Source organism: Tachysurus vachellii, chromosome 16, assembly GCF_030014155.1.
Source record: "Tachysurus vachellii isolate PV-2020 chromosome 16, HZAU_Pvac_v1, whole genome shotgun sequence".
In the NCBI taxonomy this organism is placed as follows: Eukaryota; Metazoa; Chordata; class Actinopteri; order Siluriformes; family Bagridae; genus Tachysurus; species Tachysurus vachellii.
In genome coordinates, this window is record NC_083475.1 from 20,768,183 (window position 1) to 20,783,182 (window position 15,000).

At 44.8% G+C, this 15,000-nt stretch overlaps 1 protein-coding gene across 6 annotated transcripts in view; it reads left to right on the forward strand.

Annotated features, from left to right (window-relative positions):
- Positions 1-15,000, forward strand: part of sox5 (SRY-box transcription factor 5) — a 217,087-nt gene that overhangs the window by 176,271 nt on the left and 25,816 nt on the right. For 5 of the 6 annotated variants that reach the window (XM_060889028.1, XM_060889027.1, XM_060889026.1 and 2 more), the window contains 2 exons: positions 6,565-6,691; positions 10,762-10,847. In XM_060889028.1, coding sequence (XP_060745011.1) covers positions 6,565-6,691; positions 10,762-10,847 — 213 coding nt within the window. The remainder of the gene's footprint in view (positions 1-6,564; positions 6,692-10,761; positions 10,848-15,000) is intronic. The other variant, XM_060889024.1, reaches the window with a different exon arrangement.

Genomic DNA, 15,000 nt, shown 5'->3' on the forward strand with positions numbered 1-15,000 from the left:
CCCATAAAAGCTAATTGGACATTATAATTAAAAAGACTCTGACTTGGTTGGATATTAAAGGTAACAAGAAACTGATAAATAGCTGAACATTAGAACAAACAAGAACATCAAATGTCAAGAGGAAAAAAAACATCTTAAAATTGATGTCAGATTAAATGTCAAAAAGAACATAATTAATAACAAGGAGCTAAACAGACATGAAAAGTTAATTAAGTGGTTGGATGTTAAAAGTAACAAGAAGCTGAAGTTAAACTGGACCTTGAAAGTAACGAGTAGCTTCTGTAGATTTAGATTAGTAGATTTTTCTGATCTCTACTTCAGAACTGGGGGGGTCACGGTGGCTTAGTGGTTAGCACGTTCGCCTCACACCTCCAGGGTCGGGGTTCGATTCCCGCCTCTGCCTTGTGTGTGTGGAGTTTGCATGTTCTCCCCGTGCCTCGGGGGTTTCCTCCGGGTACTCCGGTTTCCTCCCCCGGTCCAAAGACATGCATGGTAGGTTGATTGGCATCTCTGGAAAATTGTCCGTAGTGTGTGATTGTGTGAGTGAATGTGAGTGTGTGTGTGCCCTGTGATGGGTTGGCACTCCGTCCAGGGTGTATCCTGCCTTGATGCCCAATGACGCCTGAGATAGGCACAGGCTCCCCGTGACCTGAGGTAGTTCGGATAAGCGGTAGAAAATTAGTGAGAGTGAGAGACTTCAGAACTTTAACCAATGAGTCAGAAATCGGACCCTCAGCGTAGTAAGAACCTTAAACCTCATCTGCTCAGCCCGGTCATAAGCCTCGTCGGAATTAAAGCATGTTGGAAATGAATCTTGGAAACAAACAGTAATGTAACTGTACTGAAGTTTCCTCTTTACGCCAAAGGCCCAGGGGATCTTAACTCGTAATAATCAGATCTTGTGCTTCCAGGAGGTGACTTAAAGTTGTGCGCCTGGTTAGTCGTTGCTGTGCTGATTGAAGTCGACTGTCTGAGTCGGGGACTATGAGAAGCTTTGGGAACAGTAGGAAGTGTTCACATGTACCAGACCCACATGCTGTGAAGCTAAATATGACAGCACTCCTACCGAGCATTTGAAAGACTTACTCTGTGTGTGGAAACTTGCTCAACTCTTCAAGTGGCCACTCGAAGCTAACTTTAAGCACAAAAGCAGCACACCTCCCGTCAAGGGCCACCTCTCGCGGGCTCCCAGGGGCAGCGCACGTACACACCAGCTAGCGTTCCTGCCTTCATTCTCATTAAAGGTTTTGGACCCCTGGTAGTGCCACCGAGTGAGCTGTGAGTGGTGCGGATAAATAGAAAGCACCTAGCGAGAGGCTAAAGGCTTGCACACACACACATGTACAACCTGGCATCTATAATACATTTCCATGCTTAAGAAGAAGTGTAATAGCAAGGCCTTTGGGTGAGCACCGCCGCTGCCTGCTGGCTGACTCTTATTAAAGCCTCTGTGTTCCAACAGCCACTTCCTCCCTGTGTGCTCCCTCGTTTTCTCATTAGCAGCTTTTCTCAGCACACCTCCTCCAGCTCCGTGGGAAGCCATACCGGTGTCAGAGGATTTGCCGCGTTCGGTTTTGCCACTCTCTCGGCATGAAGCCTCTGCGAGAGACGAGTGGGTGACCGGGCCTCCCGCGACGAAGCGGCCGGCTAATTTGATCTGCATCGCTTCATCCAACATTTAACAGGGACCGGCCTCTAACTCAAAGGAAGACACGCTAAATCAGAAGCACCTAAGAATCGGCAGCCAGCGTCGCCTGACTGCGCCTAACTCATTTATGTCTTGTAACTAACTTGTTTAAGACTTCAGACACAGAGTCAACGCTGGCTAATGGCAGCTTATGCAAATCCTATTACCGTCCAGCTATGTTCTCGTATGCTAACACGATAAAGCTCATTGAATACAGCACGAACCAGGTTTAAACCGATTCAAGTTAGTTAGCTAAGCACCGCAAGGTTGTATTGGAAATTCATTTTCTTGCAAACAGAAAGGCTCCAAGTAAAGAAGACGAGTAGTAAAGTAGTCCGGCTCCTGCACACGGGAGCAGCTAACCCAATTGGCTGTGTAATTGTTTAATTTTTCTAATGAATGTAATTGGTGTTTCTCCATACTGTGAGAAAGCTGAGCAGGGCATGTATGAGAATAAAGCACTGCCTGTATTTCCTGCTGTCTCATACTGCCCAACACTACAGAAGTAACAAAAGAAAGAATGACTTTAGCTAATGTCCTACGATTCATTAGGACCATTTTGTAGACCAAAAGCATTAGCTAGGTACATTAGGTACTTTGAATTGAGTAGTGAAGGGGAGTGCAGTGGTGAAGAGCATTACAGCTGTAAGTATAGTAGATTTTATTGTCTTTTTTTTTAAGCCTGCCTTATAATCCTTCCTTTGTATCTGCGCTCCCTATAGATGAAGGCTTGATGGCTAAAGGCTTCTTATAAAACCCTTCTCTGTTAGCTCGGTTCATGCATGTACATTGCAATAAAACTCAACCGTCTTTTGAGCAATGCATCAGAAATCAGATTTGCCCAATTACTGCTAGTGCAGATATTGAAGCAAAGGCCATGAAAGCAAGAAGCTCAGCCATCGAAAGCCTAATCACTAAGCTCTGGTCAAGGGTATGTGCACTGTGTGCCGTGGCAAAAGGCAGGGGACGCTCTCGTCTCGGCTCGCCAGCTAATGGGAGCTATTTGAGGAAGGACACGCAGGCAGCGGAGCAGATGGGCACCGTGCTATGCCCACCTACGGCGGCCGGCTGACGCACCGCCTGCACTCGCGCCTAATGGAGGGCTTATAAAAGGCAGGCAGCGCCGGCGCAGGCCCGCCACTCAATTTCATTAGCTGCTAATCAGCCAAAGGTGCCCTTGGCTCACAGAAAAATAAAGGCCTGTCCGTCTGGAAAAAAACCTACAGAAGAATACTTGGAAAAAAGGTTGAAAATGGATGTCTGTTAGTGGCAAAAAAATAAATAAATAAATAAATATTGCAAGGTCGCTTGGTTGAGGCTTTGCAGAAATGTAGTGCCGATATTGTGTTAAATAGCAGTCGCGATTGTGTAGATTCCTTAGGTTACTGACTGATCTTATAGATGTATCCGTGGCTGCATTTTTTGATAAATATTAATACTAAATCAAATGAATCTTTATCTGAGCGATTAATCTTGTCGACTTTATCTGAGTCAACAAAATCAACGAGGCATAAAGAATTCGGTTTTCCAAAAAAGTGTGACAAGAAGCTAGCCTAAGTTAATGGTCTATAGACACACAAGCAGCATGATAATATTAAGCACTAGCCATACAGCACAGCTATACAAATTAATTATTGGTTATATGCCTACATTTCCCCTTTTCAGCAGCAGGTCACGGAGGCTCGGCTTTAATTGCCGGAGCATATGGCTGGAAACAGATTTTAGCTGTGGGACCCACACTTTCTGCCACTGTACTTCTCCACTCACTAAGATGTGTGCCATATTGTCAATGCTGGCAGCTATTGTTCCACTCATTTACTTCATAGAGCTAATTACTCCCTAATAATAACTTTACCTTGGAGTTTTTCTCTCTCCTTTGCCAGCAAACCTGTTCACACTACATATGTTAATTATCGGCACATCTTCATTATGTTCAAAAAGCTTTAAGTTCAAGCTGTGCCGCCTGGCGAGACACTCCGAGTCAGTTTGCTGCCAACTTTCCACTTTTTCCCCCGGTTTATTTTTTTTTAAATATTTTTTTTTCTTCCTCGCACTCTCTCCTCCCTTTCTCGCGTCAAAAGTCTAGAAGGAAAAGTTCCTCTCATGTTGTGTTCTGAGCTGCATTTTTTTTATCTCTCCATTTTTTTCTTCTTCTTTTATAAGGAGTGATGTCTTGATTAGAAGACTTGCAATCCAGCGGTCCAGGGCTGTTAGATCCACTTCCTCTTCATGTACGAGTTTATGAGTTTAATGTATTTCTTAGATCATTCCACCAGACATCCTTCTGGACGTATTCACGAATCTCATCCTTATCCAGATGCCTTGAATTCTAACAACTGCCTCGCACCGTATTTGTAGCGGCTCTTCCAAAACACTCCAACGTGCTTGTTTAATACATTATTATAAAGAATTTTAGTGCCAAGTTCAGTCGTTTTCTCGTTATCGCTCTTGAAAAAGGGCAACTTCGATTTATGGCTTAACAAGAACCTTTCCAACAAAGATTCCTTCTGTTTCACGAAGGAGAGAAAAGCCGGGAGAGAACGAGGCATTATGGAATTCAATATAAAATAGCCAGCTGTTGAAGGGCAGGATTAGTCGTGTTTTCAACAAGCCCTCATCCCAAGCCTGATTGTATTCTCTGCTGTATTGTGGAATGTCCCACAGCATTGCAAGAAGCACGAGGCTAAACAGAGAAAAGGCCATGAGAGCGGTGGATGGCTATGACCACAGAACAGCAAATCAGCTGTCTGACCACAATTATAAAGCCTCCTCGTGTGTATGTGTGTAGAAATATACTGTATGCATCATGAGCACGTTGAGGCAGTGTGTGCAGACCAGCTGTTTTGGCAATCTCGCTAAAGCGGTTTTCTGGACTGCCATCAGATCCCCACAGGCATTGTTCAGCATCAACCTCATTTCCCTGCCCAGTGTTTTTAGAGCTCCTAGAGCAGTGGTAGTCAATTGGCAGATGCCGACCCAGCAAAGTATATCCAAAACACTTTGGCAGAACTGATCAAACTTCCAGTAGCTTGTTAAGAAGTTAGCTCATTAAGGAAGGGTAGAGTATCCACAGACTTTCTCAGAGTCCTTAGATCTTGTTTAAATAGTGAAGTGCATCACTTGTTGATAAGAATTTAACTTGGGAGTTGGATGTTGAAGCATGCGTTAATTCTCTGCTTCTGTGTGAAGTCTGTGGCATGAGTCAACCTCTGTTCTGAAGAACTTCCCACTTCAGACTGATACAAAGCTCTAACACCAGAGACTCCTTCCATAAATGTAAACTAAAGGTCTTCTGACAACAAAGTTCAGCCTGTCACCACCAAACTCTGACCGGTCTGTGCAAGAATCTTGGAGTACCGTGTGAATATTTTTAAACGGTAATAGGGTCGGTGTTGTTGGTGCTCCATGTGTGAGGAGTGTTGAGTTTGAGCATTTATTGACTCCACTAACATCTGGCCTTAGACTTAATAAATGTGTCAAACTGACTGTGTGCTGTAATCATTTTCGTTACCAATACCATGGAAAGAGACAAGGTTGAAAAACCCTAGACTATCCCTTACAGAGATTGTTTAAAGTAGGATTACTTCTGGTGTTTTCTTTTGACGTTCTCCAGTAATAGAATACCAAGCTTTTAGCCGTTTAGATGGTAACAGGAAAAAGAAAGATCCAGCAACTTTCAGATGTTCTTTTAAAACAACTGACAAGCCTCTAGCTGCTCCTAAAGACTAAACTTCACACGAGTGCGTGCGGCCTGCAAGCAGAGCATGCGATAGCCGTCAAACCTCAAGAGCATCAGCATTAGTGTTTTACATGCATGCAATCATTAGCACATGCTAAGTGGTGCTAGCATGACCGCAGAGATGCCGCAGGACCGTAGCGGCATGCCGAGAATCCGGCAGCACCAAAGGAGCATATGTCCAATTAAGGACTGAAATCTGAAGACTAGTGTAGCGCTTGTGATTCTTGCTCACAGGGGGCCTATCGGAACGTGGTGTAAAAAATACGCAGCAAACAAAAGTGCCACTAACATCTGATTTGATCAATCCTGGGAGCAGGAGTCCCTGCCGTTTTGTGGTTCACCAAAATGGTTGGGTAATTATAGTGTGGTGAGAAGGCAAGCGGCCCCAGACGCTGCGGTGGGACTAAGAGATTACAGCTATGTAAGAAAGAAGGAGAGAGAGAGCTTCAACTTCAGTCTAATTTCATATGTTTGAAATGCTTTAGCGGTTGTTAGCACACATCACTCACTTTCAATAGCTTTAAATCAGATGCACAGAATGCAAACCCTGCTCATCTCCTCTCCTCACCTCGCCGGCTCTGTCTGCGAGCATCCCGACACGTTCACATTCGCACAGTCACTGATGTCACTTCTGGAGCCTTTGTGTTTTCCTGGCAGTGCTCTCATCAGTAGAACCATCTGTCCTCTCCTTCCCCACACCCGTGCGCTTCAGACTTGCTTCTTGCCAAAGTCGCTGGCTTGGGTTTTTTTGTCTGCAAGAGTGTGCTTTTTTCCTTCTCTTTCTCTCTTTTTTTAAACCCTGAAACCTTGTGAAGAGGCATGGCACCTTGCCGAGCACAGTGGGCCCAGATGTTACAGGAGTTTTTGGGAGCTGCTCCATGTGACGTGGTGGGTTTGGCAGTGACAGGGTGTCATTTCTGCTCCTCTTGTCAGGGGACAGGTGCAGGAGGGACTATAACTGTGTGTGTGTTTATTTGATCCCTTGTCATTTTGTCTGTTCTGGCAGCGTCACTGTTGGCCGACATACCAACATTTCCTTTCTCTCTCTCTCTCTCTCTCTCTCCCTTTCTCTCTCTCTCTCTCTCTCTCTCTCTCTCTCTCTCTCTCTCTCTCTCTCTCTCTCTCTCTCTCTCTTCAGCAGGTCCAGGGTCAGCTGCCACCTCTGATGATTCCTGTTTTCCCTCCAGATCAGAGGACCCTGGCAGCAGCCGCAGCCCAGCAAGGATTCCTCCTACCCCCAGGGTTCAACTACAAACCCGGCTGCAGTGAGTGTCTCTGATGCTACAAACCTCATCACTCCAAGATTCTTAGCTCAATGACCACAACAACGATACAAAAGCAATTGCAGTAAAAGATCACAATATCTGGATATTATCTGTCATCATCGATGTAGTGTCAAGGGGTGCGAGTAGAACAACTTAACTTCATGAACGTATTCAAGTCTCTTGGACTTGACATTTGGGTCCCTCAGGTCCTCAGGTTACCCAATCTTCATGATTCATACAGTGCACTATTCTTCTGTAACTGTCTGATTCCCATTCAGTTGTTTTTTATACGTTATCTCCTTCGTACCTTTGGTATGTGTCTTCTATCTAGAAGTGCTTTAATTAATACTTAAGATCAACGGTTGTACTCGTATTCATTTTTCCTAGCAAATAATCAAAAGGTGTGAAGGGTTTATCCTTGAGGGTCACCTTGACCATAAATGGTACAGTTGTTACAATATCTTTAGGTTTTTTTTTTTCCAGAGATTGTACGGACAAAAAATATTCAGTCAGTTGTATTTAGCTTGTACTTGAGTTAAGTAGTCTATTTATTTTGAAGTGGGGTAACATTATTTACAAAATCAGGCTGTAAGAAATGGTAAGTTTGGTAAAGCTTTGACTCTTAGGAAGACAGGGAAGTACCTTCTTGTCTTTGTGTCTGTACTGTACTGTACTGGAGGTCTAAAAGCAAAGTAATTTCAGAACATAGTCTTTTCAGGTGAATTTTGATTTTCCAAATTAAAGATAGATTGCCTTTATACTACTACATTGCACTCGCATCTGCTCGAATCGTCTTCGTAAACTTTCTAAAAGAAAAAACCTCAAAACAATAGATCACCATCTCAGCAAGAACTTTTGATCCATTCTGCTGTTCAGCTTAGAGCCTCTGATAGTGGATTGGTGAAACCAGATTGTTCAGGCCAATGCTGGGCACGTGTTTTATGGCAAGCTCCTTTCCACTGCCTCAAGTTCAGCCAAGCGACAGCAAGGCCTGTTTGTCTCTTCCACATGACAGACTCTCAGCTCTGTGCTTTTGTGTCCCTGTGCCTAAGCACTCAGCAAGTATGGCTAAGCGAAGGAGAATAAAAAGAAACGCAGAAAACTTCCTCTGGGATTTTGCTTTTTTTTGGCCGTAGCAGTCCAACTGTGAAGCAATGTGTTGTTTACCGCGAGAGGCGAGCGAGCTGTATGCCAGCAGCGAGCATGCTGAACGTGGAGAGAGTGACCTGCCCCAGGTTGCCACACATTAACACGAACCGCCGCCAGTACATGCATCCAAACAGGCCTCTTTCTTTCTCTCTCTCACACACACATACGCACACACACACACACACACACACACACACACCTCCCTCCCAAGACAGGAGCGGTCCTCAGCTCCAGCTCCGCCCACCACACTTCACAGTTTCCCAAACAAGTCCCCCTTCCCACCACACACTTTCCCTCCCGCACCCCCCCTGTTTTAATTACCACTAGCCACACCGTTGCACACTGCCCAACTTTTTCAATTACGCATGTGCTTTTTAGTGGCGCGAGATAGCATGCTTGAAGCAACACAAGAAAAAATGGCTAGGAAGACCAAGTCCCTCCGGCGTGGGCCAGGTCCAAGAGGGGACCCTTGTTCCCACCCGACTTCCCCAGAGTGGAACCGGCGAGTCACAGCCTCCACGCCAACACCAACATGTTTGCTTTCTTTTTTCTCCCCCTCTCTCTTTTTTTTTTTGCTCTTTTGTTACAGCTGTTCCCGGGAGAGAAATAAAATAGCTGGAATTTTTCTGTTTGTTTAGGGACTGACACAAGAGGACAAGGAGGGAGAGCAAAAACACATCATCTCCCCAGAATACATCCTTGAACCGAGTCCAGAGCTCTCTCTAGACTGCAGGCTGGGGTTGTTTTTTAATAGCGACAAGAGTTGCCTGGGAAAAAATGTTTTTGGATAATGGGTTGGGGCGTCTGGTTTATTGCTTACTGAGACAGGGTCCCGCTTCCTCTAGTCTTTTTTTTTTTTTTTTTTTTTTTTAAGAGTTTAGACAAAGACAGCAGGGAGTCTAAACTAGTGAAGATGGCCACAGGGCCGTCCACTCATCGACGTATGTAGACATCTCGAGTAAAAATGTGTGTGAAAAGTGCTGATACTCTGAGAACCGCAAAACGGAGGATGTCCCAGATTTCTGGATATTGCTGTGATGTCAAACAGACATTCCTTGCCAGGGATGTCCAACCAACAAATGTACTTCATTCATTACCACAGTCATGAATCACAGATCACAGCTCAACCTGGTGATACCGATAAACAAATCCTTTGACGTATTCTCAAAGACCTTTTGCACCTCTGTCTCTAATTCTCTGCCATTAACCTGCCCTGCCACTAGTGACCCTTCCTCCCTGGTTTCCTTTCGTGATTAGAAAAAGCCTATCTGCAGGTGGATACTAATAAGCCAATCCATTCAGTCTATGAGCTCCGATTCATCCAAGAATGTTTGGATGAGCCTTGGCTGAGCCGCTAGAGCCAACTTCTTCACATTAATTACTGAATGTCTTTTTATCAGTGCTTGCGTCTTCGACCCTTCAATCACACTTTCATTACAAAAGCACAAAAGATGGCTTTGTGGATGACAGAGACAAAAAGAATAAAGGCTAGAGGGTGGGTCTATTGTGGAAGAGAGAGGATTTTTGGATAAGAATGAGAGCAAGGATTGGTGGTCTATATGCAGGTACGTAAAAAGGGTGAAAGGAGGCCTGAGTACTAGTTGAAAATGGAGCTGTTATCTTCATTTACTTTGTGATTATTGATATTAAGGCAGGAGCTGTTCACCGATGATCTGACTGTTTACAGTAGCATCGGAGCAGGAACCCGATGGTCCGTTTAGTTGCAGTAGCTTTGGGGGCACAAACTATGGGCTTGTAGTCCTTTGGTTACAGCAACATTTTGGGGAAGACCCTGTGGACATTTTGGTCTGTTTGATTGTGTTTGTATTTGGGATGAACATGTGGTTCTGTAGTCTGGTTGGCTACAGTGGTACTGGTAACCGGAACTGTGGAACTATGTCCTGATTTGTTGTGGGGGAAGACGTGGCCTAATGGTTAGAGAGTTTGACTCCTAACCCCTAAGGTTGTGGGTTCGAGTCTCGGGCTGAGGTGCCCTTGAGCAAGGCACCGAACCCCCCAACTGCTCCCCGGGCACCACAGCATAAATAGCTGCCCACTGCTCCGGGTGTGTGTTCACGGTGTGTGTGTTCACTGCTGTGTGTGTACAATTTGGATGGGTTAAATGCAGAGAACAAATTCTGAGTATGGGTCACCGTACTTAGCCGTACGTCACGTCACTTTATAGTGGCACTGGGTGCAGGAACTTTGAAGCAAATCGTGTAGTTGAGTAGGAACTGTGGTTTATTTGGCTTCAGTGGAACTGGGAGCAGGAACTATGGAACTGTGCTCTGATTAATAATATGTGGCATGTTTGTAGAATGTGATCTGATTAGTTAGTGGTCATTTTTAGCAGAAACTGTTTAGCAATCAAGATGGGAAATAGGGACTGCACAGATGTCCATCATTTCCTGGTTATAGAGTGCTTTATTTTAGGCCAGAAGCCATATTACAGGCTGGCTCTGTCTTTGACTTTGATAATGCACAATGATTTGTGGAAGCAGAGGCAAAGTGGTGAGAAATACAGCACAGTGTGGGCCCTGTAACTTAAAGCTGTCATATAATTTATTGCTAGTTCACTTTTCACTTAACTTTCAATGTAGAGAGGAAATGAAGGTGGTTGACACAATCACATTGTTATGTCTGTGTATGTCTAGTGAAAGTGGGTTCATCAAAAGAATGTTCCGTTAGTACTAGAGGCATTAAAACGACCACAAGGCACACTACTATACTTAAACAAGTATGTAACGGATCTTTTGTACGTTGAGCGGAACCTTCGTAGGTTCCGTACAGGACCGTATAACAGAGGGGTTTTTTTGTCTTGTTTCGTTTGAGTCAGCTGAAAGAACAAATGAAAATGGTTTGAAGACGGGTAAAGATGTTATCTTGACCCTGATCTATTCCTTTATGTGTTTCTTTTGCAGATGACCCGTACCCCCTTCAACTCATCCCAACCACCATGGCAGCTGCTGCGGCTGCGACACCAGGCCTCGGCCCCCTTCAACTTCAGGTAAGATTCGTGTCTTGGTGTTTGTGTGCCGGATAAATCTTACCATAGAGACCTCTCATAAATGAGTTAATATAGGAATGAGAAAGTGGGGTCACGGTGGCTTAGTGGTTAGCACGTTCGCCTCACACCTCCAGGGTTGGGGGTTGGATTCCCGCCTCCACCTTGTGTGTGTGGAGTTTGCATGTTCTCCCCGTGCCTCAGGGGTTTCCTCCGGGTACTCCGGTTTCCTCCCCCGGTCCAAAGACATGCATGGTAGGTTGATTGGCATCTCTGGAAAATTGTCCGTAGTGTGTGTTTGCGTGAGTGAATGAGAGTGTGTGTGTGTGTGCCCTGTGATGGGTTGGCACTTCGTCCAGGGTGTATCCTGCCTTGATGCCCGATGACGCCTGAGATAGGCACAGGCTCCCCGTGACCCGAGGTAGTTCGGATAAGCGGTAGAAAATGAGAGAGAGTGAGTGAGTAAGAAATGAGAAGAATTTATTTTTATTTGTACCAAGTGTTCTTTGAAATCTTGTTAGCAAAATATGATGGTAAAATAAACACATGGACTTAAGGACTGGCAAAAAAAGGGATCTTTTGTTCTATTCCTTTTCTTATGAGAACACTCTGTCCCCACAAGTGCAGCATTACAAGTCTGAGAGAATCTCTGTATACGAGAGATTGTGTACAAGAGAATGTGTCCTTGTACTCCAGTGCAGCGTCTCTCTTTTCCCAACCTCTCAAACTCCCTGCACTTTTGTTTTCGGGGGTCCCGAAGCGGCGGGTGACAATGCCTACTGTTCTGGTCGCTTCTTTGCGTCATGCCAACTATGGGTTGCCATAGAACTGGGCCTTTGTGTAGCTCTGAGCCCCTGAGACAGAGAATGCAGGCCTGGCTCTGGGGCGATGATATTGTTCCGACTGGAAAGAGAAGACCATAGAAACTCTCTCTCGCTTTTTTTTTTGGGTGGATGGTTCAGGGGGAGAGGGGAGAGGAGGGGGTTGAGGGTTGGAGTGAGTACAGAAGCAGAAGGAGCCCTTGACTGAACTGAAAGCAAACACAAAAAAGAATATAGTGACTGAATAGAGCAGAATGGAGAGCGAGCTGAGGGAGTGTCGAGAGCGAGCTGTGATGGAGCTCTCCTGTCCGCGCCGTGGTAAACATGCGACGTCTTTCGTCCTATCTCTCAATCTCTCAGCCTCTCAGGTCTTTCTGTGTTTCCATCTATCTTCCTCTCTCTCTCTCTCTCTCTCTCTCTCTCTCTCTCTCTCTCTCTCCCTCCCCCTGTTGCTGGCCAGAGGAGGCTCTTGTTTGCTCTGTGAGCATGCCATAAATCTCCACATCGCTGGAAAAAAAAGAGTGCACATCTGCTGCAGCTTTCAGTGTGTGTAAGTATGTGTGTGCGTGTGTGTGAGTGTGTGTGCCTGTAACCCTCCTCTGGGCCGTTCTCTGGCCACCGCTAGCCTCCGGTCCTCAGGTTAAGAGCCTGGCCGTTTGAGATGCATTAACCCCGAGGCCCAGGCAGGTCTCCATTAGCCAAACACAGCTGCACGCTGACGCCCATTCGGGTGCAAATTAATAGCTCTTTTTCACCTGCGTACAAACACACGCATATTTTCTCTCATTTTTTACAATCTTTCTTTCCGAACGTTGCATTAACACCACATACGGACAGACCGGATTCTGTTTAGTGGCACTGGTGGTGTTGTTTTAAGCCGGCTTTACAAGTCAAGTATAGGTCTCTCTCTCTCTCTCTCTCTCTCTCTCTCTCTCTCTCTCTCTCTCTCTCTCATTCTTGTCCCTGTGATTACACATCTTTGTTGTGTGTTTTATCACACCAAAATCGTGTCTCCATATGTTCTGTGCTGTTAGGATTTTAAAAAAAAGATTGGACACTGTTAGATGCAGTTTGGAGAAAAAAAAAAAAAACATTGCACAACACCACTGCCACTGTTCTCAAGAGTTTTTCTCAAATCACTTAAAAAACACACACACACACACACACACAGAGAGATTAAACCGTTATCACTGGGAAAATCATTTACTGGAGTCTAACCCAAATACAGATGACTGAGCGAACTGGATTCCCTTTCTTAACATAGCAAAAAAAAAAAAAAAAAAACAACAGTTTTTGGTTTGGAGAGAAATGATGTGTAAACTGTTATGTGCTTCAGTCTATAAGTAAGGAATGAAGTAAATTAATAAGACAAAGAAACACAGCCTCGGTCCTGAAGATATCGGAAAACTTTTAGATTTACCGCTGCGCTGAAACTTGACTATATTAAAATAATAACTTTGTCGGGACAAATCGGTACAGAAAAATACAACACAGGACGAGAGTTTCTACACCGGGATGAAAGAGGAGGAAGCAGCAGTTGTGAGCCGCCATATCGGAGGTGTATAAAGGGGGTCAATAGAGACGGTCAGGCATCATATGTGGAGGCAGATGTTGGACCATATTGTGCTGGATTACTGTGGGATAGCAGGAAGGAGGAAAAGAGAATAAAAGGAAAGTGGAAGGAAAGCAGGTGTAAAGTGTAGTCTTAGTTTGTCTGGAGATAAATTTCTTTCTATGACAAACCCTTAGAGAGAAAAGAGAGAGAAAAAAAAGAGATGGGGAATGAAAGAACGTGTGTGTGTGTGTGTGTGTGTTTGCAGTTGTGGGTTCACTGATAAGCACAATGCATTCCTGAGCGAAATCTTCGTCTGAGATTCCGATCTGCCTCCATTGTCCTCCTCCATTGAGGTCAGTGACAGAGCTAGCAGATAACTAGCCGGATCGATACAACAGGGATCACGCTATCTCCGCCAGACCATAATAGGCTTACACACAACACACTCAGAAACACACACACACACACACACAGTCCTCATATTAAATATTTAATCTAAACTACGTGCATTGAATATTAAAGGTGTCACTTATTTGTCTAAAAATAATTAAGGCGTCAAAACAGCAGTTCCTCCTGACAATACATTTTAATTGGCCTTTATTCTTTTTTATTTCTTTCATTCTTTCTTTCTTTCTTTCTTTCTTTTTTTCTTTCTTTCTTTCTTTTTTTCCCCTTGTCGTTGTCCGGGGTCCTAATTGACGTGCGGAGCGAGAGAATTCTTGGCAGCATCTTCAGTTGACTGGGGCTCGTGTCAAAGTTCACTGTTCTAATCGGCGCACAGCAGAGCTTACGGCTCTTTAACTCCCCTCCTGTAAACAACGCACACACACACACACACACACACACACACACACACACACACACACACACACATATATAGAAAAAGGAAAGGCAGATGGAAGTAATAAGACAAGGCACAATGGCCAGCGGTGCCCATGCAGCTTCGGGAATAACTCGCTCTCTGTCTGAGACAACAGACAGGACAAGACAAGCTTCCTTTAATCAGAGTAAAGCGAGGGATTAGCGACGAGGGGAAAGATGGACGCCTGCGGTCTCTCAAACACTCACAGATGGAGAGTGACGGGTAGCGGTGACAGCGTGCAGCGTCTCTAACAGGCTTCAGGAGGGGGATAGGGCTTAGGGGACGAGGGCGAGGGGCTGTAAAGGCATCTTAGTGTGTCGCTAATCCTGCTGCTGTGAAGTCAGCTAGTGTGGATAAAGTAAGGTGTAAACCGTGTGTATGTGCAGATACACACACAAATAAAAAAGGATAGGAGACGTTTTTGTGGTCGGATGACGATTTCGGAGGTGCTCCTGACTGCGGCTCTCTGTGTTCATCGTGACGTCTTCGAACAAAATGAATGCGAGACCGTGTCACTCTTTACCTTCAGCTACAGGTTACCGTGTAGTGAATTCCTTCACATCTGCTTTAGAACACAATCTTTAAGAGGATTTATAAACTAAACTTGCCCACACTGGCAACCCTGTTTGCTATCTTTACTTTCCCCTCCACTGAGCAGGGGGCAACATAAATCTTGCCCCTTTGGGGGTCTGTTAGCATTGGTTGTAGTTCAGGTTGCATTTTTTGTGATTATTATAAATTTATGGACGCTATGTTGAGTGCCATGATTGAGCAACATGTCGAAAGGTAAATAACAAAACAGAATATTTTAAAATCACGCAAAATCCTGTACATCTGTATCAGACTATCAGACTGTGTAAGTATTTTATAGCTGAATGGAGCTGACTATAGAAAACAAGGAAACACTGTCGAGTTTCT